The sequence below is a fragment of the Lactuca saligna genome, chromosome 9 (assembly GCF_052625555.1).
Source record: "Lactuca saligna cultivar CGN05327 chromosome 9, ASM5262555v1, whole genome shotgun sequence".
Lineage (NCBI taxonomy): Eukaryota > Viridiplantae > Streptophyta > Magnoliopsida > Asterales > Asteraceae > Lactuca > Lactuca saligna.
The window spans coordinates 63,763,372-63,779,929 of NC_136425.1; the positions used below are offsets into that span (position 1 = coordinate 63,763,372).

At 40.4% G+C, this 16,558-nt stretch overlaps 2 protein-coding genes across 2 annotated transcripts; both read right to left on the reverse strand.

Annotated features, from left to right (window-relative positions):
* Nucleotides 1-129: 129 nt before the first annotated feature.
* Nucleotides 130-742, reverse strand: LOC145016414 (uncharacterized). The gene is made up of 2 exons (XM_078974736.1): nt 295-742; nt 130-251 (listed from the first exon to the last, which is right to left on the reverse strand). Exons 1-2 carry the CDS (start codon nt 740-742, stop codon nt 130-132), a joined length of 570 nt encoding a protein of 189 aa, XP_078830862.1.
* A 24-nt stretch (nt 743-766) lies between these two features.
* On the reverse strand, nt 767-1,682 carry LOC145016415 (uncharacterized). The gene is made up of 2 exons (XM_078974737.1): nt 1,536-1,682; nt 767-1,444 (listed from the first exon to the last, which is right to left on the reverse strand). Exons 1-2 carry the CDS (start codon nt 1,680-1,682, stop codon nt 767-769), a joined length of 825 nt encoding a protein of 274 aa, XP_078830863.1.
* Nucleotides 1,683-16,558: the final 14,876 nt, after the last annotated feature.

The window sequence follows — 16,558 nt, forward strand, 5'->3', positions numbered from 1 at the left end:
ACAGTGGCGGAACCAGAAATATTTGCAAGGGGTAGCACAAAATAAAATTCCCGATAAAAGATAATAAGATAACCACTTAAAAATTACAATTTTAATAGAAATAACAAACTACCGCAAAAATCTTACATTTCAAAGTTGACCTCTTCGCTTACCCATTTTTTGAAAGCGCTCCATCATTTGTTCAATCTTAACATCCACAAGTGCTTCTTTTTCTACACTACAAATCAAAGCATCATTCATAAAATCACCACCTATTTTATAAGTCGGTTTTCAAGAGCTTAATTACGGAAAAACATTTTTCAACGGTTGCAGTTGCAACGGGCAAAACAAAAGTCAACTTTAATAACCTATAAACCAAAGGAAAAGAACGATCTTTTCCGGTTTCCACCATCAAACGAGAAAGGTCTGCAATGCCCTTCAAATTAGCAAATCTCTCATCATCAATCAAAGAGTGATAATAGGTTTCAAGTTGACCATCAAGATACACCCTTTCCAAAGCAGTAAAATCCATTTTGTACAACTTACTTAGCTTCACCAACTTTGATTTGTCAAACATAGAAAATGAATTACAAGGACTCAAAGCTGATATGTATTCTAGCAAATTGGTGCTCACTTCACTAAAACGATTCCCAAACTCTTGAATTTGCATATCCAAAACCGTATTGAAAATATCAACTTCAAAGTGATGTTGATTAGTAATCTTGGTCCTACGGTTTCTTGGAGTAACATAACATTCGGACATTTCCACAATTTTAATTTTATGTTTCTAACAAAAAGAAAATACCTTCTCCAATATTGAAGGAAATCCATTATTTCTTAAAGCTTTTAGCGTTTTCATTGTTACTTTCACCAAAGAAGTCGCTTCCAAAATATCTTGATCCTTTCTTTGAAGATGTCTTGACAAGGTATCCGTGAGACCAAAAATCTCTAACATCAAGTGTAAATAAAACACAAAATCAAGCGTCTTGAAATATGACAAAATACCGTACGCTTGATTTCGGTTATGTAAACTAGATCCCTCCTCTTCAACATAATTAAGAACCTTGACTACCTCCGGAAACAGATTCTTCAAACTTGTTATTGTTTTATAATGTGAACTCCATCTTGTATCTCGAGCTCGAAAAAGAGAAATCTCTTGATTTAAACCTCTTCCAGTGTCAATTTCACCATTAGCAATTTCTTTTTGAACCATTTCCTTGTAACTCTCCCGTATGATATCTTTTCTTTTACAAGAATCACACACCACATTAACCACCAAAGCTAATTGCTCAAAGAAATCTTCAGCACCATCATGGTTCTTTGCTACAGCCACAACCACTAATTGAAGTTGGTGTGCAAAACAATGTACATAATATGCCGAAGGGTTATCTTTTAATGTCAATGCTTTCAAACCGTTAAATGCACCCCACATATTACTTGCTCCATCATATCCTTGCCCTCTTACCTATTTCAAAAAAAAAAATTTATATATAATATAAATAAGAAATTAAATAGATAAAAATCAAATACTAATAAAGGAATTCATGATTTCGCACCTGAGATATACTCAAGTTATTGCTGGTAAATACCGAATCAATGGCTTCTTTTAGAGTTAAAGAAGATGTATCCTCCACGTGCACAACTCCAACAAATCTTTCCTTCACAATTTCGAGGATATTAACATATCGCAAAACCATAACCATTTGTTCCTTTTTTGATACATCACTAGACTCGTCTACTAATATAGAAAACACATCCTTACCAATTTCTTCACAAATGGACTTTATTATCTCCTTTGAAAAGCATTGAACAATTTCTTTTTGAATCTTCGGAGATGTCAATTTTTCATTTTTTGGAGCATTTTGTAAAGTAACGTTATAAATGCTTTCATTATGGTCCCGAAGGAATGATAATTGTTTAATGAAAAGACCCTTAGAAAGAGAGATCTGATTCATCATGACCACGAAATGGTAACTTATTTTTCAACAAAAATCTACAAGTATCAATTGTAGCACCTAATCGAATTTGATAGTTACTCGCTTCAACTTCGGTTTGGTTATGGAAAGCTTCACTAATAGATTGGTTTTTCTTTACTAGATTTTCACACTTTTGTTTTGCTTTGTTGTGATGACTATCAACTTTACCCTCATGATCTTTCAATGCTTTCTTTTTACTCCAAGTGTCAAAGCCTCACGTCACAAATACATCTCTCCCCCTTATTTCCCCACAATGTCTCCAAACAAGTAACAACATAAACAATAAGCTTTGTTTTCTTTTGTGCTATACTCTAACCAGTGTTAAATTCATCAAACCATTCCTTTACAAAATGTCTATTCTTATCACCAATTTTTATTGATGGAAAATCATGACCTTTTGGTTGAGAAGGTCCTTTAATCCAATATATTCTCCTTATTTCATCCCTTTGATTTGGATGATAGGATGTAATTCTTGGTCTATCCGCAGGGTCCGAAGGAAGATTATTAATATCAAAACTTGGTGGTTGTGGTTGTGGTTGTGGTTGTGGTTGTGGTTGAGGTTGAGGTTGAGGTTGAGGTTGAGGTTGAGGTCTTTTCCCTCCACCACTTTCATCACTACTACCAATATCCAATGCCCTTTTAAAAAAAATTCCAATCAAACCATATAAACACAATTAAATATTTAAAATTCATAATTGAAAATATAAACCTAACACAAGTGAACAACTAATTGACTAATTAGGTTTTCAAATTGACAAAGCAAAATTATAAAATATAAAAGATAGAAACATTAAATATTACTTGTTTCATGAGTGCTTGAATGCGCAAGTGTGACTGTGGGAGAAGAAAGCCAAATTGAAACTAAAAGGTTGTGGTCAAGCAACGACGTAGAAGATGATGAGAACTAAGAACAATTTTATTTTTTTCCCTTGATGTCGTAAGTTAAATTGTACATAAATAATTACATAAAACATTCACATTTTAATGGACCATGTTTGCCAATTAGTGGGCTATTGGACTTTGCTTTAAATGTAACTGGATGTAATTGGACATTGAGTAGGTATCTAAGAGTATTACATTTATGTATATAACTTTTTTTTACATTTCTAGGGATTAATTGTGGGGTAGCACGTGCTACCCTACCAACCAAGTAATTCCGCCAATGTGAATGAATTAGTTGGTCCGGTACCACAGTAATTGACTCCGACTAGTAGTTTGTGGATGCAGAATCTCAGACCTATAAACCAGTCCTCATTTTTCGCAGAGTAGCCGCCCTTCCAATAACTATTGTATATAGTCATTTTGTCTTCAAATCCAAAGAACTCAAAAACCAATGAGTTTGTGGTATTTTTATTGGGATGTAAAACTACAAAAATGTTAGAAATAATTAATTAGTATATAAATACTCAGATAATGTAATTCAAAAAAAATTCTACCATACCACACTCTGCCCAAGCTGGGTAAACGGATTTGTCACCCATGTCACTCAAGTCATATGCATTGGTGTTGAAAGCTGACGGCACCACCGTCCGACGAGCATCATCCGCTCTACGCTCTAGTAGCAATGAGATCCACATCATGATGCGTTGCCAATTAATTTTTTTGTTTGCAATAAAGAAAGTATTATTATTAGAATCGTAGTATTTAATAATCAAATAATTATATTACTTACATCACATGACAACCATCATCCATGACTATCTACATATAACCGTGTCCAAAACTCAAGCATAGCAAAATCGGTCAAATAATTGTGAGCACACAACAACAAACCATCCAATTCTTTATATACAATATGTACAGTAGGATCTACAAGATTGTCCAATCGTGCTGGTTGTTGTCGCGTAACACCTTTCCTCTTCATTTGTATCCATGTCGACTTATACCATATTGACATAATTTGTTGGCGTTTAAAACGCCTAAGAGGTACTTGCACCGGTGTTTTGTAATCATCCTGCGAACTCTTTATTACATTCGACAGGTGAATAACCAAAGACTACTGCTCAGAGCCGAAATTCAATGAACAGCTTTATATACAATATGTACAGTAGGATTTACAAGATTGTCCAATCGTGCTGGTTGTTGTCGCGTAACACATTTCCTCTTCATTTGTATCCATGTCGACTTATACCATATTGACATAATTTGTTGGCGTTTAAAACGCCTAAGAGGTACTTGCACCGATGTTTTGTAATCATCCTGCGAACTCTTTATTACATTCGACAGGTGAATAACCAAAGACTACTGCTCAGAGCCGAAATTCAACGACTGTTCAAGGCCAACATTCGGTGGCTATTAGGGGTCGACATTTAGCGGCTTTTTGGGGTTGCTTAAGGCATAATCATGCTCCCATAACTCATTGTCATTGTAGTATTCCTATATGATTCAATAATGTATACTTGTAAACAATGCAAAAACATAACGACCATAAACGATAAAAAAAAAAAAAAAAACTAAAAATATACCTCCATCCCCTTCGAGGTACCAACATCGTCTCCGGGAGTCTTATTGACAAGTTTTAGAAACATGGCTAAAGTAGTCTAATCTTTTGCTAAACGCTCCGCCTGATACTGTAACTGCTCGTGACATTGATGTTGGGTTTTATGTACTATAACACTTTTATGGTACACATACAACCCTAATAGCTTTGGATCTAAGTTTTCTCTAGTTATACATGTAAAAAAATCCAAAGCATGAAGCCTACAACTAGCATACAATTTGACATATAAATCATAAAAGTAAGTTAAAAGATTACCTCTTGCCGTAGCGTGTATGAATTGGTCTTTCAAGAGCCTAGCACCTCAAGTTTGATGCCTCAAATGTCTTATAACAAACCAAGAACAAAAGGAGGAATTTGAGAGAGAAGTAAGGAGACATAAAATTGGTTATAGTTCTCTTAGACTCATAGGGCCGATTTTAGTAAGCTAGGGATCATATTTATAGTTTGGAATCCTTAAGGTTTAAACTTGTAAACCTTAATTCATTTGGGCTTTTAATCCAATAACTTATTAACCTTATGGACTAACTCTTCATGGATCCTTATAAAGATTTAGTCATTTATAATCAACATGGATCATTAGCCCAAACTATAAATATTACTGATTTACCTAATCAGTTCGTGTAAATTTAATTAGTCTCTTTTGATCATTAAATTCATTCTTGATCATTAAATAATATGATTTCTCAATTAATATATTATACTTATAATATATTAATAAATCACAAATAACCTATTTCTCAAATATCCATCCTATCAAATTGTTCCAGAGTCTTACAACCCAAATGGACCATGTTGTATTGGGTCAAGTACATACCAATTATAATTATGGCTTAGACACATAATCCAACAGTCTCTCACTTAGATAAATCTAATAACTATAATTGCAAGTACGACTTCAAAATTTGATTGGCAATCGTAGCTCTCAAAAGACCGTTGTTGAACTCGGATCTTATTTAGTATGGCGTCCATTAGATAAGGGATCATACATTCCTCCATATTAGATATCGTATGAACTGAGACATGAATTATAATCATTCTCTCTGTTCATGTGTTGTTTCCCAATTTCCAATTTATGACGACCGACTAATTAAACAAATCAAATCAGTCTAGGAATGGTCAAGCGCTTAGGGTTGCCATCACTAAATCATCGAGGGGCCCACAGATATTAAACTGTGAGATCCCCAAATTCACGGCCAGAAAATACCAGTTTAATTTATGCTTCTAAAATAATTTCAAAGTAATCCTTTGATTAAAAGAGTGACAAAATCTGTTCCCAAAACACAAAATGATAAAATAAAGTTTATCAAAGCATTTCTTAAAGAAATATATTTTCATTATATAACAAAACTCGGGGTGTCATGTTCCGATACAAACCAAAAGCATATACAATACAAAATAGACCTTACAACAGTTATTTACAACTACTGATCTATAAACAAAAATATCTTCATAAGTTGTCCAACTTATGCTCTCGCGCCACTACCTGTACTACAAAGAAACTGAGTGGGTTAGGCTTGGGAGCCTGGTGAGCATATAGGGTTTTCAACCTATAACAACCAAAATTTCAACAAAATTTAAATTTTTCAAAAACATCCCAATTCATTAAGTTATTACAAAAAGGTTTTTTATACATTTATTATCAGAGTATTCCCAGGTCCATATCATAAAACATAAACACGAGGAGCGGTACGATCACGCCTTTGCCTTGCTACAGTCTCCTGAAGAACCTGAAAAACATTAAACCACAACTGTAAGCCCGAAAGCTTAGTGAGATACCCACAAAATACCAACCACATATACCATACACATAACATGCTATATCATAACGAATCACAAAACAGCCATGCATATCGGGTCTACTGTGAGACTAGTCCGCCGTGTCGGGCCTTCAGTCCACCTGGTCCACCCTCCGAGTCCAGTCATGTCCCTTGAGTCTGGAGTGTGGTTGGTCCGCCCGCACCGGGCCTTCAACCCACCTGGTCCACTCTCTGAGTCTACTGTATGACTGGTCCGCCCTCATCGGGCCTTCAGTTGGCCTGGTCCACTCTCCGAGCCTCGGCACGTCTGGTCCGCCCTCGTGGGGCCTACAGCCTATCCGGACCGCTCGTTGGACCTTCGAAACAACCGGTCCGCCCTGGGTATCTTGACCTACAGCACGAAGTAGGACCCGCCTCAACCTAACTCCAGTCCAAACAACCATGTGCACATAAACATTCAATCACATAACAAATTCATATTCAATCAAACCGATCTAACAGATCACGTAACATAACATACTCTAAGCAGGATACCGACCTAACTGGTCACTAGCATAGCACCATCCTATATACCAGGATACCGACCTTAACCAGGTCTCTAACGAATACCATCCTAACTACCAGGATGCAAACATATCAAAGCAATAACATAACAACAGATACCCGGATCTCAATCCGATAAAGGGCCGGCCTTGGTGCCTTAGACCCTGTTAATATAGTGATGATAACTCACCTCGAAACTGCCGGCTGAATGGATAATTCAAGCTGCTCCGACTACTGGTATGATCTCCACCACTCGCCCACCACCAATACACTGAACTTAAAACAATATTCAACAATTACCAAAATGCCCCTGGAAAACAACTGGTCAACCCTTGGTCAAAGTCAAAGTCAAAGTCTACCCCTGACTGACTCTACTCGTCGAGTCAACCCGATGACTCGCCGAGTCCCCATTCACAGAACCTCCTTCAATTCGCGACCCAACTCGCTGAGTCAACCCGAGACTCGCCGAGTCCAACAACTCTGAGTCCACTCGCACATAACTCACCGAGTCATCCCTTGACTCACCGAATCACAACCCATCCAAAGGAAACTTGGACCCTACGACCAGACTCGCCGAGTCTAAGAACAGACTCGCCGAGTCTACGAAGATCTTCAACCTACTCACCGAGTTGTTCTTACAACTCACCAGTCCAGGCCATCTCCATCCAACTCGCTGAGTTGTTCTTCCAACTCGCCGAGTTTCAGCCCTTCTTCAAGCAACTCGTCGAGTCCACCCATGTGACTCGCCGAGTACCACCGGGTATGAATCCATACAGAGGCTTTCCAAGCCATGCAGGTGATCCAAACCATAGATCTACCCCTCCTAAGGCCATCCATCACGTAAAGTGGTAATCTTTACGTGAATCCAAGGAGATCTAGGCATTTTCACTCTAGGGTTTGGGTTTGGGACAAGATAGCTCCATCAATCTCTCAAAAACAGGGACCTTTATGCATTCTAACCCTTATCCATTCCAGATCTGAGGTAGCAACCTCATATCTAACCTCTAAACTCCAATACATCAAAAGATATGATCTCTAACACCTCCAAAAATGATGAATCTAGATAATAGCAGCTCAAACAATGAAATAATACCTCAAAAGGAAGCTCCAAGAGAAGATTAATCCGAATCCTTGCAAAGCTCTTTGATCCAAGTCTCTTCTCCTTCAAGATTTCTTCAACAATCACTTCCACAAGCTCTAAATGCACTCAAATCCTCCACAATCATGTATCTAGGGTTTCTAGACTTCAAGGGAGATCAAAGAGGCTGGGGAGAGGGTATAATGTCCTTTAAATAGGGCTCATCCTTTGGATTTAGGGTTTTCTCCACTCAGCGCCTACTCGTCGAGTCCATCTTTGGACTCACCGAGTATGCCACTTAACACGCGACCAAAGTCGCGACCCTACTCACCGAGTCCACCCATGGACTCGCCGAGTTACCCTTATACATTTTCACTTTTAGCCCTTCAATTCTACTCTTGATATTCCGGGATGTTACAATTCTCCCCCACTTAAATTAGGCTTCGTCCTCAAAGCCTGCGACAACTCAACTCTAGAAATTCTCTTGAATTACAACTCCTGACATTAACCCAACCAGGTTCCCCAAAGCACAACCATGGAAACCAAAAACTCACTTTCTTCTTTCTCGCGGTGTCCTGACCACCGTCACAAGCCGGCCACCGGCTTTACCCTCTGATAACCACACCTAACAACTGAGTACCACCCATGATGCAACACTGCTCCAAATCACAACCATCACTCGACCCATATGATTTAGAAATAACCATGCACCACCGGATTCCCGATTCGAGTCCAACTCTATCCATTCCATGCTGACAGAAAGACACATTCTTCATAGCAACTTCCACGAGTTCTCGTTTTGCAATCACCTGCACATGCTGAACTAGCTCTAGCACCCTCGGGTTAGGAAAACCCATCACACTGACGACCCTCAAAACATCCCTCAGGATGAACCACTACTACATACACAATTCCTTGATCAGAATCAGACTGGGAGTCCAAGGCTCCATCCCTGCATCCCTTCCGGGCCTCTCGGTTCTACACTCGCAGAATTCCTTCCGCGACCTCAGCAAACATCCCATCTGGATGTGTTTCCATATCACCACCGCACACACTGCGCAATAACCATAATGAAAACACTTCAGTCATCACTTCGCACTACTGATTTCACTTCCGTGACTTACACTCCCTCTCGGAGCTACATTCCCTTCCTTTTTCCTTACCAAGGAGATCCACTTGGTAGTCTTGACACTACCACAAGCACCGCGGTGTTCACCCAACACTACACCATTTTCCTTATGACATAGCCGCTATCCCATGCACCATACATACCCTGAATCCACTCGTGAAGACTCTCAAGTCCATGCACTACCTCCACTAATCGTGATCAATATCCGGGGCCAGACCTTACAATGCTAACATATCGCGACATACTCAATCCATTTTCTCGCACCGATCTAACGACATATGCAGAGTCTTCTGCATGACTGGACCGCCTTACCAGGCCTTCAGCCAACTGGACCACTCTCATAACCTTCAACAGACCTGGACCGCCCTCTAGGGCCTTCGTCCTGACTGGTACGCTTACCGGCCTTCAGTCTATCGGACCGCTCGACTAGCAATCAACAATCCGAGTTACTCCTTCGGGAAACTCCTCCCATGCATACTGTTCTAGCCCTCTAGGGGGTTCCGAACTCTACCTCCATCCCATATACCCAATCCCGGCCTGATCCCAGGCCCTACACAATCAAATACCCTTGGTCTGCATCCCGCCCCGCACGCCTGCCATTTACTCATACCAGCCAATGCCCTTGGCTGACTGGGACACTACTGAATCCCATGTAGCTGAACAACCTTTCATACTCGTCGATCCTCAAGAGAATTCTCCAATTCTCCCCCACTTAGAGCACTGACTATCTACCACCGGTCTCCATCACCGACTTCCCTCAACAACCCTTCACGACACATACTCTTTCACGCGAACCGATTCCCACTAACACGAGCAATCTTCACAGATCACACATCAACACTGATCATTCCGGACTTGAAAGAACTCGATCTTCAGCTAACCACTCCTCAGAATGCAGATGCTACCCGATATCCAGACTAACACCCGATTCCCACGAACAACCCTCATGAAAGATAACCAATGAATTTCCCAACACTAAAACCATAACCAAGCCATAACCCTCAACACCAAAGAATACAATACCGAAATCCACGCAACAAGACTAGCAGATAAACAATACTCCACAATAACCATAAAATAATAAGACATCAAGAAGAACATACCCGCAGCTGCATCCGACACTTCCCTGACCTCCTCCGCTGTAAGCTGAAAAGCACGACCCTGAGCCCTTGGGGGTTCCGCTCCACCCTGACTACCACCCGTGATCCTCAATGTGGCCGGTGCTGGAGCCTGCACCGGTCCTGCAGTAAGCTATGGACAGTTGACCCTCAAGTGCCCAACCTGATGACAATGATAACAGATCCTCAAATCCCAACTCAGGACTGCCTGCAGACAATCCCTAACATAGTTCCCCTCCTTTCCGCACTTGCAGCACGCACCACCGGACCGACAAACTCCGGCGTGACCCCTCCCACACTTCCCACAAACGTGGATGCCCTGATCTCCCACCCTGGAATCAATGGTCTTTGACCGTTTCAATGCCGGATGCGACTGCATCGGAACTTGCCTCAGCTCACGCAACTGCAACTCAATCTCCAACTCTCGCCGCTTGGCGACCTCCTGCAACTCTAGCAATGTCTCGCACCTCTGCGCAGACACGAACTGTCTGATATCCCCCTTGAGCATACTCATATATCGGGACATCTGAGCTTGCTCCGAAGCAAACTCGGGGCAAAACATCGCCCTTTCAGTGAACATCCTGGTGATCTCCGTCACTGACTCCGAATCCCGCTTCAGCTCCAGGAACTCCCTAGCCAATCTCTCTCTCAACCCACGGAACATAACGAGTGCTAAACATCTCTCTGAACTGATCCCATGAAACTGCAGCCCTCTGCGCATCCGAATACGACCCTATGCTCAATCTCCACCAATCCTTCGCCCCGAGCCTCAACAGGTTCAGAGCACACCTCACCCTCTGATCAGCAGGGAATGAACACGTGAAGAAACACCCTTCCACGTCTGACAACCATCTCATAGCAACAATCGGGTCCTAAACTCCATCAAAGGTAGGAGGATTCGTATTATCGAAGTCCCGATACTGAAAACCTCTACCAACTCCTCCCCCTGCCGCTGCTACAACCGCTGTAGCCGCCGCGACAGCCGTCTCTACGAGAGCCGCATAACGCTCATCAAAATACTCCACCATGGCGGTCTTGATCGACCCAAACAGTTCCAGCAGCTCGGCCCGGAACAATGCAACAACCTCATCATGTAGGATCTCACGAATCCTAGTATCCAACTCGCGCGTGCTCATTTGACCGATAACCTCGGGCGGTACTGACCCGCCCTGACCTCCCTCTCCTGCTCCCGATCCCGACCCGGATCCACTCCCAGCATGCCTCGAAATCTCCATACTGAAAAACACCACAATATCTCAGATACTTCCCACTGTCCCGGGAACCAACTCTCAACCCAACCCTAGAGGTCATGGTTTCCCTGATACACGTATGGGTCCTGTGCTTTCAGTAGTACGGGCCCATACTACCTTCCACACCTACCCATATTTGTATGAAGTACTACCACAACACCCTAGTGACAAATATACATAACAACGCTCTACCCTCACTACTACAGGAACACTGGAAATCTCTCACAAGGAAACCCTAGGCTAACAGGCATCATAAATCAGGCAACACATCATGAAATCCTGAAGATCCCTAGCCTAACACTATCATGCTGTTCTATCAAAGCTCAATAAAACAAATATCATGTATGGTATTTTCGTGTTACTTACTGGCTCTGGCTGATCGTACCTCCGCATCCTCCTTTACTTATTTTAAAAACCATTTTAAATTCTCTTTTGAAACCCTCCTCGATTTGAGACTGAAGTCACACGAGTGTTCCTCCAATTCACTCAAACCAAGGCTCTGATACCAACTTGTAACAACCAAAATTTCAATAAAATTTGAACTTTTTGAAAAACATCCCAATTCATTAAGTTATTACAAAAAGGTTTTCAATACATTTATTATCAGAGTATTCCCAGGTCCATATCATAAAACATAAACACGAGGAACGGTACGATCACGCCTTTGCCTTGCCACAGTCTCATGAAGAACCTGAAAAACATTAAACCACAACTGTAAGCCTGAAAGCTTAGTGAGATACCCCCAAAATACCAACCACATATACCATACACATAACATGCTATATCATAACGAATCACAGAACAACCATGGATATCGGGTCTACTATGAGACTGGTCCGCCGTGTCGGGCCTTCAGTCCACCTGGTCCACCCTCCGAGTCCAGTCATGTCCCTTGAGTCTGCAGTGTGGTTGGTCCGCCCGCACCGGGCCTTCAACCCACCTGGTCCACTCTCTGAGTCTACAGTATGACTGGTTCACCCTCATCGGGCCTTCAGTCGGCCTGGTCCACTCTCCGAGCCTCGACACGTCTGGTCCGCCCTCGTGGGGCCTACAGCCTATTCGGACCGCTCGCTGGGCCTTTGGAACAACCGGTCCGCCCTGGGTATCTTGGCCTACAACACGAATCAGTACCCGCCTCAACCTAACTCCATTCCAAACAACCATGTGCACATAAACATTCAATCACATAACAAATTCATATTCAATCAAACCGATCTAACAGATCACGTAACACAACATACTCTAAGCAGGATACCGACCTAACCGGTCACTAGCGTAGCACCATCCTATATACCAGGATACCGACCTTAACCAGGTCTCTAACGAATACCATCCTAACTACCAGGATGCAAACATATCAAAGCAATAACATAACAACAGATACCCGGATCTCAATCCGATAAAGGGCCGGCCTTGGTGCCTTAGACCCTGTTAATATAGTGATGATAACTCACCTCGAAACTGCCGGCTGAATGGATAATTCAAGCTGCTCCGACTACTGGTATGATCTCCACCACTTGCCCACCACCAATACACTGAACTTAAAACAATATTCAACAATTACCAAAATGCCCCTGGAAAACAACTGGTCAACCCTTGGTCAAAGTCAAAGTCAAAGTCTACCCCTGACTGACTCTACTCGTCGAGTCAACCCGATGACTCGCCGAGTCCCCATTCACAGAACCTCCTTCAATTCACGACATAACTCGCCGAGTCACCCGAGACTCGCCGAGTCCAACAACTCTGAGTCCACTCGCACACAACTCACCGAGTCACAGCCCATCCAAAGGAAACTTGGACCCTACGACCAGACTCGTCAAGTCCAAGAACAAACTTGCAGAGTCTACGACTATCTTCAACCTACGCGCCGAGTTGTTCTTACAACTTGCCGAGTTCCAAGCCATCTCCATCCAACTCGCCGAGTTGTTCTTCCAACTCGCCGAGTTTCAGCCTTTCTTCAAGCAACTCACCGAGTCCACCCATGTGACTCACCGAGTACCACCGGGTCTGAATCCATACAGAGGCTTTCCAAGCCATGCAGATGATCCAAACCATAGATCTACCCCTCTTAAGGCCATCTATCACGTAAAGTGGAAATCTTTACGTGAATCCAAGGAGATCTAGGCATTTTCACTCTAAGGTTTGGGTTTGGGACAAGATAGCTCCATCAATCTCTCAAAAACAGGGACCTTTATGCATTCTAACCCTTCTCCATTCCAGATCTGAGGTAGCAACCTCAGATCTAACCTCTAAACTCCAATACATCAAAAGATATGATCTCTAACACCTCCAAAAATGATGAATCTGGATAATAGCAGCTCAAACAATGAAATAATACCTCAAAAGGAAGCTCCAAGAGAAGATTAATCCGAATCCTTGCAAAGCCCTTTGATCCAAGTCTCTTCTCCTTCAAGATTTCTTCAACAATCACTTCCCCAAGCTCCAAATGCACTCAAATCCTCCACAATCACGTATCTAGGGTTTCTGGACTTCAAGGGAGATCAAAGAGGCTGGGGAGAGGGTATAATGTCCTTTAAATAGGGCTCATCCTCCCGATTTGGTGTTTTCTCCACTCAGCGCCTACTCGCCGAGTCCATTTTTGGACTCGCCGAGTATGCCACTTAACACGCGACCAAAGTCGCGACCCTACTCACCGAGTCCACCCATGGACTCGCCGAGTTTCCCTTATACATTTTCACTTTGCCCTTATACCAAAGAGGCAAAGACCTGTAGTTGTTATTTTTTGCAAGTAACCTTTGCATTTTTATTGCCTTGGGACGTGGTTAAGGTGATGAAGTTCTGGAATATGCAAGAATACAACTAGGAATCGTGTGTCTATTTACACCAAACAACAACGAACTCGTTTATTACTAAAATAAAACATATTGATCAAGCGCAATATGATGCAATGAACTATAAAGGAACCAAATCAGTGACACATCAACTGAGGAAGCCTTCCTTATCCACCAACATGACTTAATTGTCATTCTCGTAAAATTAAGGACTGCTCAAATTTCTTATAAGTTACTTCCTAAAGGCGTTTACAATCAAGAATTTAAATAGATGTGTCAGATATACTTGGTAATCCAGGAAATGTGATAAACTATAAAACATTAAAAAAGAAAATCCTAATAGTAACCTAAGATAAACATAAGATGTGGATAATTATAAAAATCTCAAACAGTACTCCCGTCAAGTTGGACTGTGAAGATCACAAACACCGAACTTGCTACGTAAAGTCTAAAACTGATTTGCACCAAGTGCTTTAGTAAATATATCCCTTGGCTAATGCTCGGATTCCTATGTGTCGAACAACCTCATTATCACACATCAATGACATTTCCTTAATTTGACTTTTGTCCAAGTCTTGTAGCCAGTAAACACTACACTTAGTGTTTTTTTTTTCCTCTATGGGACTGGTTAATTTGTACTTGGCCTTATGGTTGATGCAAGACTTAACAAAATGCATCACAATAAAGGTTTGTGTATTCAATTCTCTATATGCCTATCCTCCAATTTTAACTGTAAAATACATGATGAAGTCTGTTTTTGATATTTTAGGATGACAAACATGACAATTATGTTATCTCAATTTCTTTATTTGACATTTAAAGTGAATGATATATAAAATCAATTTTATTAAAAGAAAAGTATATAACTTAACTGTCAGTTAGTTTCATATTGAAAGATAATTATGTGCGTAATATATGCTATACACTTTAAAGCTTCTTATTACAATTGGAAGTTTTTATTTATTTTTTATTTTTTTCATTAATTACCTTCAATTAAAAGATAGCCGTTTTGTAGCTTTAACATTTCGGGATTCAAGAAAAGAAAAAGTATATGCTTATTTGGTCTATTTAAATGAAGATAACCAATCCCTAAACCATAACATTTACAAATCCCACGCTGAATCGAGTCTCTGTAATTCCACATTAACATGGCCAAGTTCGCATCTTACTTCTTGCTTTTTGTTGTCGTAATCTCAGGTTTGTTTACTCAAGTCTCTAGAGCTAATCTTGTAAAATATTATTTTAATCTTGAAATACATGATGAAGTTTGTTATATAGATATTAAGATATCGAACACGACATGTCTCAAAGCATATCGTGTTTGAATTAAAAATATTGTCGATAGATTCCAAACATATCCAACTCAAAGTGGTTATATTATCATACAATCAATTTAAAATTTTTCCTTTTGATTTTAGATAGCTATATATATGATATCTAATATTTTATGGATCACATTATAAGTAATTTGTTTCTTTTTGTTTAGTTGGAGTTTCGATTGTCAATGGACAACAAACATGTAAAGTGGTGTGGGATCCGAACAGTTGTAATATTGGAGATTGTCGTGCACAGTGTCTTCAAAAACACAATGGCATCGGAGTCTGCGAACTTTCAAGTGATAAGAGCCATTTAACTTGTATTTGTATTTACACTTGCTAGTGAAATCTTAAGAGAAAAAGGGCACTTTGTGGATCTTTTTTAATATATTCAATGAATAAGTTGAGAGTTTTTTTGGAAACTTGTTTCTTCATCAGATCTAATGTGGAAATTTGAGATTTTTTTTTTTTAGGCAAAATTGCTATTTCAAGCATTTCGTCTAACACTGTTGTGCGCAACTCATTTTCATCTTTTTGCCAATCTATTTAGAGCACGGTAGCTAAACAAATAATAATCAACGAATATTTTGCTACTTGAAAATGGATGCAGATTCAATATTGTCCAATCAAATAAAACTTTAATGACCTTAGGTTGACAGGAAAACTCTAAAAGTTGGGTTTGGTTGTAATAGGCAACGAACTAATTATCAATGAATAATATTAATTGTCACTGAAGTTAACAGGGTACATAATGGTTTCTTAGAAACATTTCCACCAATAGTTGATGGAATGATATGGGGTTGCTGTAATTTAATCAAGTGGTAGGATTCTATTTGATCATGTACTCGTTAATGACATGATTTGTGTTAATTTTTTATTTCGAACGAAATTTTGGTTTTGGTGTTTATAGGAGACTAGTAAAATGGGTGTAAATCCTTGTTTAAAAGAAAACGAGCTATAGAAACATCGGGGTGAATGATCTCACTAATTTAATTGAATACACACAGGTTTTTAGAACACCGTAACTTTAGTGCTTTCTTTTGTTCATGCTCATCAGGAGAACCGTGAATTTGACATGCTTTTCATTTTCTTGTATACGAAGAGTTTTTAGTAAGATACC